We start from the raw sequence: 15458 nt of genomic DNA on the forward strand, positions 1-15458 counted from the left end.
AACTGGGGGAGCCTCTTCACACACTGATGACACAAAGGCTGTCGTTGACACTGCCGAACCTTTACACGTCACACAGTCACAGACTGACTACCGCCTGTGTTATTAGATGTATGTTATGGACCATTGTTATCCAGTGTAAGGGAAGGCGAGTCAGGTGGTGTAGGGAAGGGAAGAGCTAGTGGGTGTGAGAGGCAAGATAAGAGCAGTAGTTGCTGAAAGGTCAAGTTAAGGTGGATGGATGAGGCTTTGCCCATGTGTCAAGTGGATGGATGAAGCTCTGGGAATGGATAAAAGGTATCAAATGAGGCTCTAATCAAGGCTGAGGGGGATGAATGACGCTCTGTCCATGGGGTTAGGTAAAAGACGAGTCTCCGACCATGGGAGAGGGAAATGGATGAGGCTTTGACCATGGGTGAGGGTTATGGATGAGGCTCTGACCGTGAATGGGGGAATGGATGAGGCTCTGCCCATCTACAACTGAACCCCACGGACTACAACGTAGTTTTTCTATTGTTCGTAAGTACTGGTTCAGCTCATTCACAGCAAGTCCCCCTCCCACATACCCATCCGATCATGAATTTCATTTTGTCTCGTGAACGCCTCTCCTCCTTAATGTTAAAGCTACGACAACCCAAAGCCTTCACTTTATCATTCCATCTCAGTCCAGAGTGCCTCTTCCCTTACTCCGTCCATTTTAAATCCTCTTAGTTTGTGGAGTTGTGCTCAAAAAAGGATTGGTGAGTGGAAGTACCTTTTTTTTTTTAAAAAAAAAAAAAAGGTTCTTACATAATCATATATGTGGTGAGTGGTGTTGATGGTAGGCTGGTATTACTGGATTATGTCCCACTTTATAGGAGTGCCATAGAGAAAGTTTTAGTTGTAAAGGTCCTGAGGTAGGAGGGAGGGGCATCTGGTGGGATATTTGATCACTTCTTGGTTTAGGCAATGTTGAAAGTTTGTAAAGTTTTTAGGGACGGAAAATATGGTGGCAAGAGGGTACTGAAAGGAAGTGTTGGAAGCGAGACTCGTGTGAGGCGAGATTGATTAAAAGAATGGTTGAAGGTGACAGTAAATGAAACTGAGGATCTGGGTGAGGAATGGGAAGTATTCAAGTAAGCAGTGCTAACGTGTGTGGTTGGAGTGTGTCGCATGTAGGTGGTGGTATGTAAGCATACGAGAAATGGTAGTAAGCTGCGGGATGAGGAAGTTATTAGTGAAAGAGGAAAGAGGTGGATAGGTATTACCTGCAGAGAATGAGTGAGAGTAATTGGAAGTTGTACTAAAAGGAAATGACATGGGTCACATGAAAGGTGGTTGGGCTGATAAAAGGGGTAAAATTATAGATGGGGCTGTGAACATCACTAAACTCCTTGGAGGCTAAAAAGAAAACGTTTTGGAAGGAGGTGGATAGTGTGAGAACAACAGAGCAAATGAAAACATCAGTTTTTAGGAGGTGGTAACTGGCAAAGATAAGGAGATGGAATCTTTTAAAGATCACTGAATGTGTTAGGTGGTAGAGTATGAGACGTGGGGTGTTTGGGACGAAGAGTTATGTGAAGTAAGTGTCATGGCAAGAGGTTCGGTGAAGAGATGGTGAATGCCTTGAGTGAAAAATCTAAATGTTGCAAAATGACTGCTGCAGAAGGTTTCACAGTTGAATTTTTCATGAAATGAGATGACAATGTTATTGAGTATTGGTGGAATGTTTTATAATGCCATTTGGATCATGGCAGAGGGACACAAGTGAAAGTTCGAATAAGTGTTTGCGCAGTCCCCATTAAGTTGTATGGAATAGTGGTGATTGAAAGGGTAGTGGCATGCATGGAACATCAGATGAGAAACAGTGTGTTTTCTCTGAAGCTTAAGAGAAAAAGAGTGATTTATATGCAGCATTTATGGATCTGGAGAGAGAAAAAGAGCGATTTATATGCAGCATTTATGGATCTGGAGAGAGCATATTTTCTCTCTCTATATATATAAACAATTAAATTCATGCCTTATTTTCATTGGGTGGATCAGGTAAATACAGCCTCTGCAGTCTTTTACACAAGTCATCATGTCCAGCAAGTCAATGAAACAAGACTTATGCACTCAATGCATATCCTTGATCAATTATATAACATTTTCACTGGAAATATTCCTGGCCCTTCTGTTCTCACTTCATCTTCTCAGTCTGGCTTTCCTTGTTCTGTCAACTATAATAACTATTCTCTTTATATTCATGACCAACCTGTCAAGTACCTGACACTCAACAAGGAAGATCCTACCCTAAAACAATTTTATCGACATGTACTTCCATTTCATTCTATCCTCCTACTTCTGCTTTGAATTTGCAAGTTCTTCATCTCCATTGTTTTCATTTATGATCCATCCAGACCTACAAAAAACTGGGTTTTATATTCATGCATGAGAGTTGGCACAAGTACTCCATTAGGAAAGCTTCTTGTAAACTTTTTTTTTCTTTTTTTTGCAATAGAGTTCAGTGTGCCTTTTCTTTGAATGAATCTAACTCTAACTTGGGTTTTCCCATTACTATCCTAAATGAACTTTACTCCTAAATATGCAATACTCATTTACATTTTCCACATGTTCTATTTCCTTCCGTATCCTCCTCCTATACACACTGCTGAATTGGCCCACTATTCCTTTGAGCTCCTTTGATTTAGCATATGTAGGTTAGTTAAGTTAACCCATTTCCAAAATCAACACACTTCATTTTATGTTCAAGTATTAACCTTCACTGTTATGAACCATGTAATACATACAGAATTTATTCCACTTACATAAAGTACAGTTATGTAACATGATTTCCCTACAGCAGCAGCAAGGTTTGATACAGCAAGAATCACTCCTTTAATTTGCACAACAGCCTACATATTAACATTCTATGCGGCTTCCAAATTACTAGGATAATGATAGGCCAATAAATATTTGCTGATGGTATTTATTTTTTAGCATTTCAAAATAAAGAAGAAATACTGAACTTATTCTTTCTTTTTTTTTTCATGATGAAAGGTATGCAATAAACTAAACCAAAATTATGATTCAATTACTAACGTACCTCTAAAGATACATTAGGCCTGACCGAAGGTACACTGTAAGAGACCAAATCAGTGGTGGTGTTGATGGTAGTTAGTGCTACATGCAGAAAGCAGCAGCTGAGAAGAGACCGATATTAGTACAAAAGAATTTTTTGTCTTTTGGTACAGAACAAGCATGTTCTACTGAACTAATACCCATGTCTCAACTGTAATATTGCCTTTTGTAATGACAGTTGCAGATGATACATTACTGGTATACTCTATACTCGAGTTCAACAGTAATAATTACATATATCTTCCACCTTCACTAGCTGTACCCATATGCAACCGTACCTTCGATCTGGAGTAAATTTATCATTACGAGATTCCACACTTCACTATTTTCCAGTGAATTATATACTTAGCACTATTATATTCACTCTTTGCACTGAAATTTGCTTCATATTTTATTTTCACATATAAATAATGAAGGGAGCCAAGCTTGGATTTTTTCCTTTAAGGCTCAGTCATTTGTTCTTGATGCTACCTCACTCATGTACGAAATAGCAAACACGTATGAAAAAAATTATATAAGTATATATATATCACTATGATACTTGTTATTCACTTGGTGACACATCATAACACTGATGTTTTAAGTAGATGAGTGATTCTTCAATGTCTCTTAAATATGTAATACAGTCTAGCACATAAGAAGTGTCTTTACCAGGAATTTCCTATCTTCTGGCTTATGGTCTCCTAAGGAAGTGTAATGGTCTCCTCTGTTGCAGCTGGTCTGGAGTGATGGGTCTTTCATCCAATTTCAACATTTCTCAGTAATGATCATACATCTCTCTAAATTAATAACTTTTTTGTAATACTTTCAAAGACTCCCCCAACTTTATTCAAAATCAAAACTTAACTTTGAGGACAGAGAGACAGAGGATAAAAAAGGGGTTTGTGAAAACTACCTATACAGCAATAAGAGAGTTTTACACCTGTGTTGCCATGTCTTTTAAGTGATGTGTATGTGTCTTTCCTATTCATTTACCATGTCTTAAGCTTACTTATACATACACATACCCCAGCTTACGCCACATATTCATCAACCAGAGGAAGGATGAACAGTTAAGTTGGCTGTGAGCCACCTGACTTGTCTTGGATTTGAACCTGGGCCTGTTAGATTGGTTGGTGGGTTGTAACATTAACCACTATACTATGGAAGCTCCTCTCACTCTCTCTCTCTCTTTTGTGTGTGTGTGTGTGTGGGTGTGTGTGTGCGTGAACCATTAAAACCCTGATGCTTGGGGTTATTCTCTTACTATAATAATAAAGTCCATCACTGGTGAACCATTAATAACATCAAAAAAGAAATAACTGGTTCAGTACATTAAACAAATCAATATATAATATAAAGATGTCGACAATAAAAACTATAAATAACAGTAACATGTCAGATATGATGAACTTATTTCAAGTACAATATTTGAGTAATAATGATATGAGATGTACTATTCTGGTAAATGTTGCTCTGAAATAAGACTGCACTCCAGGCCAGGGGTACAACTCTTGAAAGAAGTGAATTGAGCTATGCATAAAACTGGAGGTTTAGTAATAACAAAACTTTACCCCCACATTTTGTTAATGTTATAGCCCCTTGGTGGTCTTCTTATATGTTTTGTAGAGTAATTTTAAGATTGAGGCATTTATGTTAGTAAGGCTATATTTTTTGCAATAGGGGAAAAAGAAAAGAAAAGAAAGAAAATAAAAAAGCCTTACTGAAGTCTCTCAAAATGAGCTCAAGAGGGACAGAGTGAATTTTTCTATTGGAAGTATGAAGTCCCACCATAACAGTGTATTCATTAGAAGGAAGCCATCTGACTTTCTGCAAGGCATGGCAGGATGGCTCACCTGACACTGGTGGTTGTGTTGAGGAATGTAGACGGTCACCATATATGGGACAATATATACTATGAGACAACAATAAACTGGCTAGACTTCCAGTAAACAGCAGTCAACACAGGTCATGGCAGAATTTGAGAATGTGTTGCTTGGCAACACAGTTTCTATATAGGGCACTAAATGCATGTGCCAATATCATAAGCATGTACGTCATACTCACTTTGCGAATCAATAATACATCAAAATTGAATACAAATCGCACGGACATCAAAAAATAATAATAATAATGATCTACATACGATGATGGTATTCATCCATCAAAGTACAGGTTAAATCACAATTTCATTCACCCAACATATATTATACGATTCATACAAACCACACGCATCAAATCATCAGCCAAAGACCCTTGGGTAATGCTTAAACTAGGTTCATTTTTAGATTGTAAATGACAACTATTAACATAAAACCCAAGAACCAAATTCGATGATCTGAACAAATCATACCACGCAGCACATCCAATGTGGTCAGGGAGTTCAGGTCTTGGGTCTGTGAACCAAGTTTCAATCTCCATGATCACAATGTATCTACAGTATTTGAGCTTTTATGAGCTAGAAAAAATGAAACACACAATAACACATGAACAAATACTTCTCTTCTACACAACACAGCTTTGTACAATGGTTTACTTACAAATCTAGCAAGCAGGACATTTTATTCACCTATTTCTGCATCAGCGTCCCTGTCTGTGACGAAGAATGTTTCTTAACATGCACACACACATGCATTCACACATTCAAAGTCCCAGCATAAGCACCATTATTCCACATTCTTCAACGCACACTTAGAAAGGGATTTATGCTGCTAACAGCATTTCTTCAATTAATGCATCCCTTAGGAACTACAATCTTTACAAAAATATTTTTATTACGTCCTTCAGTCTTACACTTAAACATAAATGTATGTGGCAAGCACATAAATATCACACTCAACATTTGGTTTTGTAAAAAAATAATAAACACCTCATCACTGTTTGACTTACATGTAACTGCTAAGAAAAAATAAAATAGTGGTATCTTGAAACGGCACAGACGTCACTCATCTGTGTTTCTGGTCACCAATTATGGGGTGCACAGAGGATGGGAGATGAATGGGACTCTCAAAAATTATAATTTTCAATGTCATTTGTCATCTCATAATACACTAGAGTCATAATGTCAACACTGATAACACTTATTATATCATCTGTCCTTTATGGTACTATAAATGTATTTAGGACTTTTGTCCACATCTGTATATTTGTACAATGAACGTGTTTTCTGACTGATCACAACACTATTATATTCACAGTAACTGCCTCAGCACTGAAGTGTCTTGAAGCAAATCTAATAATGAGGTACAGACTCATCTGCACTATATGACGAACACAGATCCATTTTCAACAACAGTCAACTGAAGTGCTGCTCATACTCTCACAATTTAACTGGTGAGAACAGCTTTTTCTGTCCAATAGAGAATAGCAGGTACAGGGGACAACAAAGGATTTTGTAAGGCGGCTCCTTACGAGTTCATAAATATATATATCTTCATGCTTGTTTTGCATTAAACTGTTCTTTACTTATGTCAACATTATTTCATCATGACTTAAAAATAAAATAATGGCATTTTGCTGACCATAACATGGACTTCACTCCACCACTCATAAACAACAAAATGCTTACATTTTCTGAGGGAACACTTGTCATAACAGAGTACTTTTGTAGGAGCAATAAAGGTTCTCATGAAGATGCAAAACCTCCTTCGGTAAAGCAGCAGACAAACTGCATCAGTTACATGGTAAAAAGTTTGATGGCAGCTGGAAACGAGATTTAGAAAAAAGGGTTGATGCTCTGTTGATTCGCCACATGTCAAGGCTGTCAAAAGCTCAGTTGGGAACAGCCTGAGTCTGTTGCAACCTCTCTACTTCCTCCAAGCTTAAAACTTTGCCACCAGGGAGGTCTGGCAGCCCACCTGCTTGAACCTGTCAAAGAAATATGATAATTACTTCTGTATTTTCTGTTTGTAAAAAATGCTGTTTTCTATTTCATCATAAAGAGATGAACACGTATCATAATTCTGTCATCCTTAATGTCTGATGTATGAAGTTATTACACATCCAACAACTGAAGAATGCTTCTAACTTATTATCATGACCTAGCCTACATGTGTACATGAGCCTGACAATGGTTAATAAACACATAATGTTTAAATCAAATGACCTTACAATCTGACCTTCATTCCCTCTTAAAAACTAATATCTTCCAGAGGATCCTCCTCCTGTACACATTATTGAAATGGTCCACCATTCTATCCAAATCTCTGTCTGAATTAACTACCATCACAGCATCATCTGCAAACACAACTGCAGCAGCTTCTACTCCATTTCTCTATAGTTCGGTATCACTCCACAATCATCCATCCTTGCTTTCACCTCATGCATTGTCCCATGTCTGATTCAACTACCATCACAGCATCATCTGCAAACACAACTGCAGCAACATCTACTCCATTTCTCTATGGTTAAGGATCACTCCACAATCATCTAACCTTGTCTTCATTTCATGCAATGTCCCATACATAAAAATATCAAATAACCATTATGATACCACAGCTTTGAAATACTCCCATGGCTATTTTTTAATACTCACTCATATCACCATTAGCTCTTGCACATGCACACCTTCTGTAATAAAGACTACTAGCAAATACTCCAGTCTTCTGTGCACACCACATAAAGCCAAAACTTCCCAAAGACCCGTCCAATCAACTTTATCAGAAGCAGTGATATTAGGAAAACTTAAGCTGAAAGCAGTCAAACCAGGAAGAAAAACTGGGATACAAGGAAAGCCCTGGTGAATGAAAAAATTCAAGCACAGAGTATATAAGAAACTTGCATGGAGTACAGTACTAGTCCCAGGGCTGAAATTTAGCTTTGAAAGCCATATGTAAAAAAAAGAAAGAAAAAAAAAGAAGAAAAAAAAAAGATAATCTGCACATCAGATTTAGAATTAGGTGGATAGACAGAAAAATGCAAGATGGTTATGTGGTATGATGATGTCATTCAACATGTGCATGGAAGACGGTCTCTTGGAATGGTACATCATAAGACTGGGAAGGTAGACAGACAGATGTAAGGTTATGTGGTATGATGAAGTCATTCACAGGTGCATGGATAATATTGTGGAATAGTATGATATAAGACAGTTTGGTCAAAAAGATATAAACCAAAGTTCCAATTACCCAGACGCTGCTTCTCTGAATCACTGATAGAATGGAAAATAAAAAGTCCAGATACAACTTCGTCAACTGGTAAAGGTACCATTCAAATGAGGAACATCAAGAAGAGGTCTAACCACACTTTCCATAGGGTTATTCCCATTGCTTTTCCAATAATATAGTACAATTTAGAGTTTTTGATAATACATAAATATCAGTTAAATATTCACTTAATAGCAGTATTTCAACAATGCCAATACAAGAAATACAAACAGTTACAGTACCTGCAAAAAAACATTGTCTGCCACCTATGAATTTTCAAAGGCAATACACAGATAAGGTTTAACTGTGGGTAAAAGCATATGATGCTCTCAGGGTGAAATCATTCTACATCTGGTCACCGAGACTAGTGTTTCTAACAGTATAAGTACCAGCAACCTGCCTCAGGGTGCCTCAAGCTGTCTTGAGGGAAAGATGTTTTTTCTTTACTCTTCCTGGCTGCTACTTCATTTTGGGAATTTCATTTCTGAGCCCCATATTTCTTCCATTAGTGATTCAAGATGGTTGGCTCTTACCTTTATAAGAAGAAAGCCCAAATTCACACCTGGAAGCAAGAAAATGTTGGTACACATGATGTTTCTAGGTGCACTGGGTGCTCAGAATGCACAATCAGGTGGGTATTTCCTGCAACACCACACCAATGCCTTGCCCTATTCAGGAGATCAAGGACCTATGGACTCAAAATATGAACATAAAATACTTCAGCAACCTTGCCAATTCCATGCCCAAATGTCTGCAGGTGGTAATAAGGCCAAGGAGTGATGACAAGGTCCAAAATTGTAAGTGTGACATCACCTTAGAGAATGGGAAGGCAGACAAAGTTCTTTGCAGACTTTATACACACACTAGGCGATTTAATATAAAGTACAATACAATACTGGGGATAACTAGAGAACAATGTTTTGTGATACTGAGACTCAAGAATTTGGGTAGAAATCCAAAAACTGACATTAATTTTCCCCAATAAAGAAGGATTTGAAAAAAATTTAGTATTTTTTTCTAAATATTCTTTTCCATTCACAATGAAATATTTAAGTATATCACTCAGCACATTATTATGGTCCTACATGTTCTCTAGCATTAGACATACTCTCTCTGTGATATCAGTCCAAGGAAAAAAAAACTGTAGAAATACCATACAAGATGTTTCAAGATAGGGAGAGTGTACGTGTGTGTGTGTGTGTGTGTGTGTGTGTGTGTGTGTGTATCTACCTACATGTTTAATGAGCTAAATTGGCAGGACTAACATGAAGCACTCACAGCACATCTTGCTCAATGAATAAAGCTCTTCCTCTGAGATGCAACATAGATATCCGTTAACATCTTCGTTCATCTGGGGCTGATTTCAACCAGATGTCAAGTATTTTTTAAATGTTTGTCTTTATCCCATGCATGTTTCAAATTTCTCATTGCAGTAACCTGAATAATCACTCTAGCTTCCTCACTGGGCTATCATTTATTTCTGTCTGATATATTTTTCATATGTTCCTTGGCATTTTTGAAGACGTACTAACTCTATATCTTCCCTGTAGAGAGGCTTTCTGATTATTTCTGGTGTAACACATTTTCTTTTACACCTTCTGTATGTTGCCATGTGTAAATTTTCATTTATCTTTCCAGTCCTCTTTTCAGGCTATACATGCCTGCAGTTCTTTTGGCCTTACATAGTAGTTCATACGTTCCTTTCACTCAATTTTCCTTGTGAAGTGCTTCTGAATTTTCTCTTTATTTCTCTGTGTCTTATTGGTGACCATATGACAGAGCAGTATTCAATTTTGTTCCTTATAAATACAATACAAATTTTCATTACTACATCTCCATTTCTTGTAAAGAAAGTTCTCAGAATCATACCAATCATCACATGACAATAGCTTTTATCTTCTCAATATTCTTTTTGAAATGCAGTTTCTTGTTTATGATAACAACCAAATCTTTTACATTTGCCCAAATTTCAATCACTTTCCTTTTTTGGGACTTTATAGGGTACCTTTAATGAATCCTTCTTTATACCATAACTTATTTGCTCTATCTTTGTAAAATTCCAGCAGGTTTACTTCTGCCCATTTGTAAACTGTGTGTACATCTTTTATGTATCTCCATGTGATCAATCTCCAATCCAATCGTTTTGTTTACTCTGGGGTCATCAGCAAGGCTCCTTACTATGTTCTCCTTTCCTTCGGTGTTGATTTATGATATTCTCCAAAGAGTACTGAAGCAAACACCCAGATGGGACATCCAGCTCCTCAAACATGGTTCTATTTGCAACTACTCTGAACTTTCTGTCAGTCAGAAACTCTTCAATCCACCTTCCTATCTTGCCCTTAAACTTTGTTTAGCTACTTTCTCAAGCAAAATCTGATTTACTTTGCCAAATGCTTTTGCAAAGGCAAGAAAAAACAGTATCCATCCTTTTTCTTGGATTTAACTTTCATAACACACACACATATCCCCGAACATACGTCTGAGTTCCATTCTGACCGAACGGCTGGATCACAAAATGGACGTCTGAGTTCCATTCTGACCGAATGACTGGATCACAAAATGGACATAAGTCAGACACACGTCGGCATGGCATGTAGAATTCGTATACCTGTACAGTATTCTTTTGTCCTACTAAATTTCTATCATGATTATCTTGTTTTTATTAACCAGCCTTAGTATGATTCTGTAGTTTCTTTTTACCTTTTATCTAAGATTCTCTAGTTAATATTTCACCATATACACATCTTATTCATATTTGTTTTTCGCTCGCATGTACGGATGGTCGTAAACTGCATAGGTCATAAGTAGGGGAAAGCCCTGTCATTATTATGGGTTAAGAATTGGGTTTGCATACTTCCTGGCACAAATCCATGTTGGTCTTCATTTATGTAACTATTCTTGATGAAATATTTTGATATATATTTGACCTGAACCAGGGCATGTGAAATGTCTGGGGTAAACCATGGAAAGTTTTGTGGGGCCTGGATGTGGAAAGGGAGCTGTGGTTTCGGTGCATTATACATGACAGCTAGAGACTGAATGTGAACGAATGTGGCCTTTGTTCTCATTTCCTAGCGCTACCTCGCACACATGCAGGGGGAGGGAGTTGTCATTTCATGTGTGGCAGGGTGGCAACGGGAATGAATAAGGGCAGACAGTATGAATTATGTACAAGTGTATATATGTATACGTCTGTGTGTGTATATATATATATATCTATTTATATTTATTTATTTTGCTTTGTCGCTGTCTCCCGCATTTGCGAGGTAGCGCAAGGAAACAGACGAAAGAAATGGCCCAACCCACCCCCATACACATGTATATACATACACGTCCACACACGCAAATATACATACCTATACATCTCAATGTACACATATATATACACACACAGACACATACATATATACCCATGCACACAATTCACACTGTCTGCCTTTATTCATTCCCATCGCCACCTCGCCACCTCGCCACACACACACACACACACACACACACATATATATATATATATATATATATATATATATATATATATATATATATATATACAAATGGATTTGTATGTAGCATTTATGGATCTGGAGAAGGCATATGATAGAGTTGATAGAGATGCTCTGTGGAAGGTATTAAGAATATATGGTGTGGGAGGAAAGTTGTTAGAAGCAGTGAAAAGTTTTTATCGAGGATGTAAGGCATGTGTACGTGTAGGAAGAGAGGAAAGTGATTGGTTCTCAGTGAATGTAGGTTTGCGGCAGGGGTGTGTGATGTCTCCATGGTTGTTTAATTTGTTTATGGATGGGGTTGTTAAGGAGGTAAATGCAAGAGTTTTGGAAAGAGGGGCAAGTATGAAGTCTGTTGGGGATGAGAGAGCTTGGGAAGTGAGTCAGTTGTTGTTCGCTGATGATACAGCGCTGGTGGCTGAGTCATGTGAGAAACTGCAGAAGCTGGTGACTGAGTTTGGTAAAGTGTGTGGAAGAAGAAAGTTAAGAGTAAATGTGAATAAGAGCAAGGTTATTAGGTACAGTAGGGTTGAGGGTCAAGTCAATTGGGAGGTGAGTTTGAATGGAGAAAAACTGGAGGAGGTGAAGTGTTTTAGATATCTGGGAGTGGATCTGGCAGCGGATGGAACCATGGAAGCGGAAGTGGATCATAGGGTGGGGGAGGGGGCGAAAATTCTGGGGGCCTTGAAGAATGTGTGGAAGTCGAGAACATTATCTCAGAAAGCAAAAATGGGTATGTTTGAAGGAATAGTGGTTCCAACAATGTTGTATGGTTGCGAGGCGTGGGCTGTGGATAGAGTTGTGCGCAGGAGGATGGATGTGCTGGAAATGAGATGTTTGAGGACAATGTGTGGTGTGAGGTGGTTTGATCGAGTGAGTAACGTAAGGGTAAGAGAGATGTGTGGAAATAAAAAGAGCGTGGTTGAGAGAGCAGAAGAGGGTGTTTTGAAGTGGTTTGGGCACATGGAGAGAATGAGTGAGGAAAGATTGACCAAGAGGATATATGTGTCGGAGGTGGAGGGAACGAGGAGAAGAGGGAGACCAAATTGGAGGTGGAAAGATGGAGTGAAAAAGATTTTGTGTGATCGGGGCCTGAACATGCAGGAGGGTGAAAGGAGGGCAAGGAATAGAGTGAATTGGAGCGATGTGGTATACCGGGGTTGACGTGCTGTCAGTGGATTGAATCAAGGCATGTGAAGCGTCTGGGGTAAACCATGGAAAGCTGTGTATGTATGTATATTTGCGTGTGTGGACGTATGTATATACATGTGTATGGGGGGGGGGGGGGGCCATTTCTTTCGTCTGTTTCCTTGCGCTACCTCGCAAACGCGGGAGACAGCGACAAAGTATAAAAAAAAAAAAAAAAAAAAAAAAAAAAAAATATATATATATATATATATATATATATATATATATATATATATATATATATATATATTTTATCTATTTATTTATATATATATTTTGAGATGTATAGGTATGTATATGTGCTGTGTGTGGACATGTATGTATATACATATGCATGTGGGTGGGTTGGGCCATTCTTTTGTCTGTTTCCTTGCGCTACCTCGCTAACGCGGGAGACAGTGACAAAGAATAATGAATAAAAAAATATCCTTTTATCACTCTTTCACAGAAACTCATTACATGCAACGTCATTCTAACTTGTCTGTATCGTTTAGGTATTAGTTTGGATCCTCCTTTGTGTACTGGTGCTGCATATGCCAATTTTTCAGTGTCTACAATTTTGTTCTCATTCAGATATTGCCTCTTTTTGTGGAATGTGGCTGGGATTCCATCTGATCTGGAGCTGAAATTTCTCATCTACCTATCGATCTATCTATCTACATATCACTAATGAACATTCCCAATGGGAATTCCCATCAAGGGGGTGGTCATGGCAAAAGTGTCTCCATCTATCCCAGTCCCAGCATTGCATATACAATTCCATGCATTCTTCCACCATTTCTCTCCCTCCAGTACTCTTCCACTCTATTTCCCTACTGCACAGATGATCTTTCTCTCACAATGAACCCCTTAATTGTACTGTCATACACTTGTGATTATTCCATATGCTCAAACCACCTCACCCACTCCACAATTCATTCCCTGCCATACCAAATTTTTCATATGCCCTCTCATTTCCTTCATCATTCCATCTAGTCATACCACCTACTTCTTTCACATATCTCATTTCCACAACCTGGATTCTTGACCTCTGTGACTCATTCCATGTCCAAGTTTCAGCTGCAAGTCAAGGTCAGGAGGAAGATGCTGTTCCTTAATCCTTTCTTCACTCATACTTACATCTCTATCCTTCATTATCTTACAGAGACCCAATGGCTCTTCTATCCTGTACTGCTCTCTCCCTTACCTCTCCTTCCATATCACCAAACTTAACCAAGATATCTCACAAATACTTAAATTCTGTCACCTCCTGCAGTCTTTCTCTCCTCACATCTATAACACAGTTTAGTACACTTTTTACTATCCATCTACAGAGCTTTGGTATTCTTTCCTATCTTACTAATGTCTAGAAATCATCCCTAAAAAATTTGGGGGTTTGAAGTAGTTGCCTTGATATATCCAAAGTTTTTGACATGATGTGGCATCAGGGTCTCATCTCCTTTGGCTACCCTCCCTCACTTTGCTCTCTTGTATCTAGCTTCCTATTTGGCTTAATTATCTCTGGTTGTTGATGGATCAGCTACCTTCCCTTTCTCCATCAAAAGCGGTGTCCCTCAAGGTTCTGTCCTGTCCACTACGCTTTTTCTCCTTTACATCAACAACTTCCTCTTTTCCATAAATATCCACATGATTTCATATGCTGATAAAACACTGCATTCATCCACTTCCTTCAATTCTACTCCTCCTCTCATTCACTGTGCATCTCATCTCGACACAACTTCCTCAATAAACTTGGACCTGGACAGGATATCTCTGTGGGGTAGAAATAATCTAGTTAGGTTCAATGCCTCCAAGACCCAGTATCTACCCATCTCCCTAATGAAAACATCTGACAACTCTCGTCTCTCCTTTGACGTTTCTGTAATTACACCTCTTGACTCAATGAACGTACTTGGTATTACTGTAACATCCACTCTTTCCTGGAAACCCCACATCATGGGGATAGCAAAGTCTGCCTTTAAGACACTGGAAGTCCCATTTAGATGTCAAAATTTCTCTTCTGAAATGTTCCCTTTATACAAAGCAATGTCTTATCCTTGTGTGGAATACTGCTCTCACAATGGTGGTTCTAGCTCTGCATCCTTATCTGACAAGTTGAGTCTAATGTGGTCTGATTTATAAACTCTCCAAGGCTCGAGTCTAATGCGGTCTGATTTATAAACCCTCCAAGGTTAACTTCAAAATCTGAACTGCTTGCCCTAAACTGCATTGTTCATTCCCTTTCCTCTTCTATAGATATCACTGGTTTTTGCTGCCAAAAGCTTGCTGCTTGTGAGACACCACCACTAGCTGGACCACATCGTACTTGGCAAGCTGCTGTGTCAAATGATTTACATGTGGCTGTTAGCTAATCAAGGGTGGGCAGTTTTGATAATTGTTTCTTTCCCCTCACCTCAAAACTTTGAAACTCTCTAATTTCTCATGTTTTTTCCAATAACATGCCTTGCATCCTTCATAAATACTTCTCACTACCTCTAGCAGCTTTCCTCCTGTACCATATATCCTTAAGATTTTCCACAAGGCATCTCTATCAACCCTTTCATGTGCT

The 15458-nt window shown here is 38.4% G+C and overlaps 1 protein-coding gene across 1 annotated transcript in view; it reads right to left on the reverse strand.

Moving 5' to 3' along the window:
- Positions 1–2926: 2926 nt before the first annotated feature.
- Positions 2927–15458, reverse strand: part of LOC139763424 (uncharacterized) — a 143964-nt gene continuing 131432 nt past the window's right edge. The window contains exon 24 of the mRNA XM_071689456.1: positions 2927–6942. Within this exon, the coding sequence (XP_071545557.1) occupies positions 6847–6942 (96 nt within the window). The 3' untranslated portion in view covers positions 2927–6846. The remainder of the gene's footprint in view (positions 6943–15458) is intronic.

Source organism: Panulirus ornatus, chromosome 3 (genome assembly GCF_036320965.1).
Source record: "Panulirus ornatus isolate Po-2019 chromosome 3, ASM3632096v1, whole genome shotgun sequence".
NCBI classification, from domain to species: Eukaryota; Metazoa; Arthropoda; class Malacostraca; order Decapoda; family Palinuridae; genus Panulirus; species Panulirus ornatus.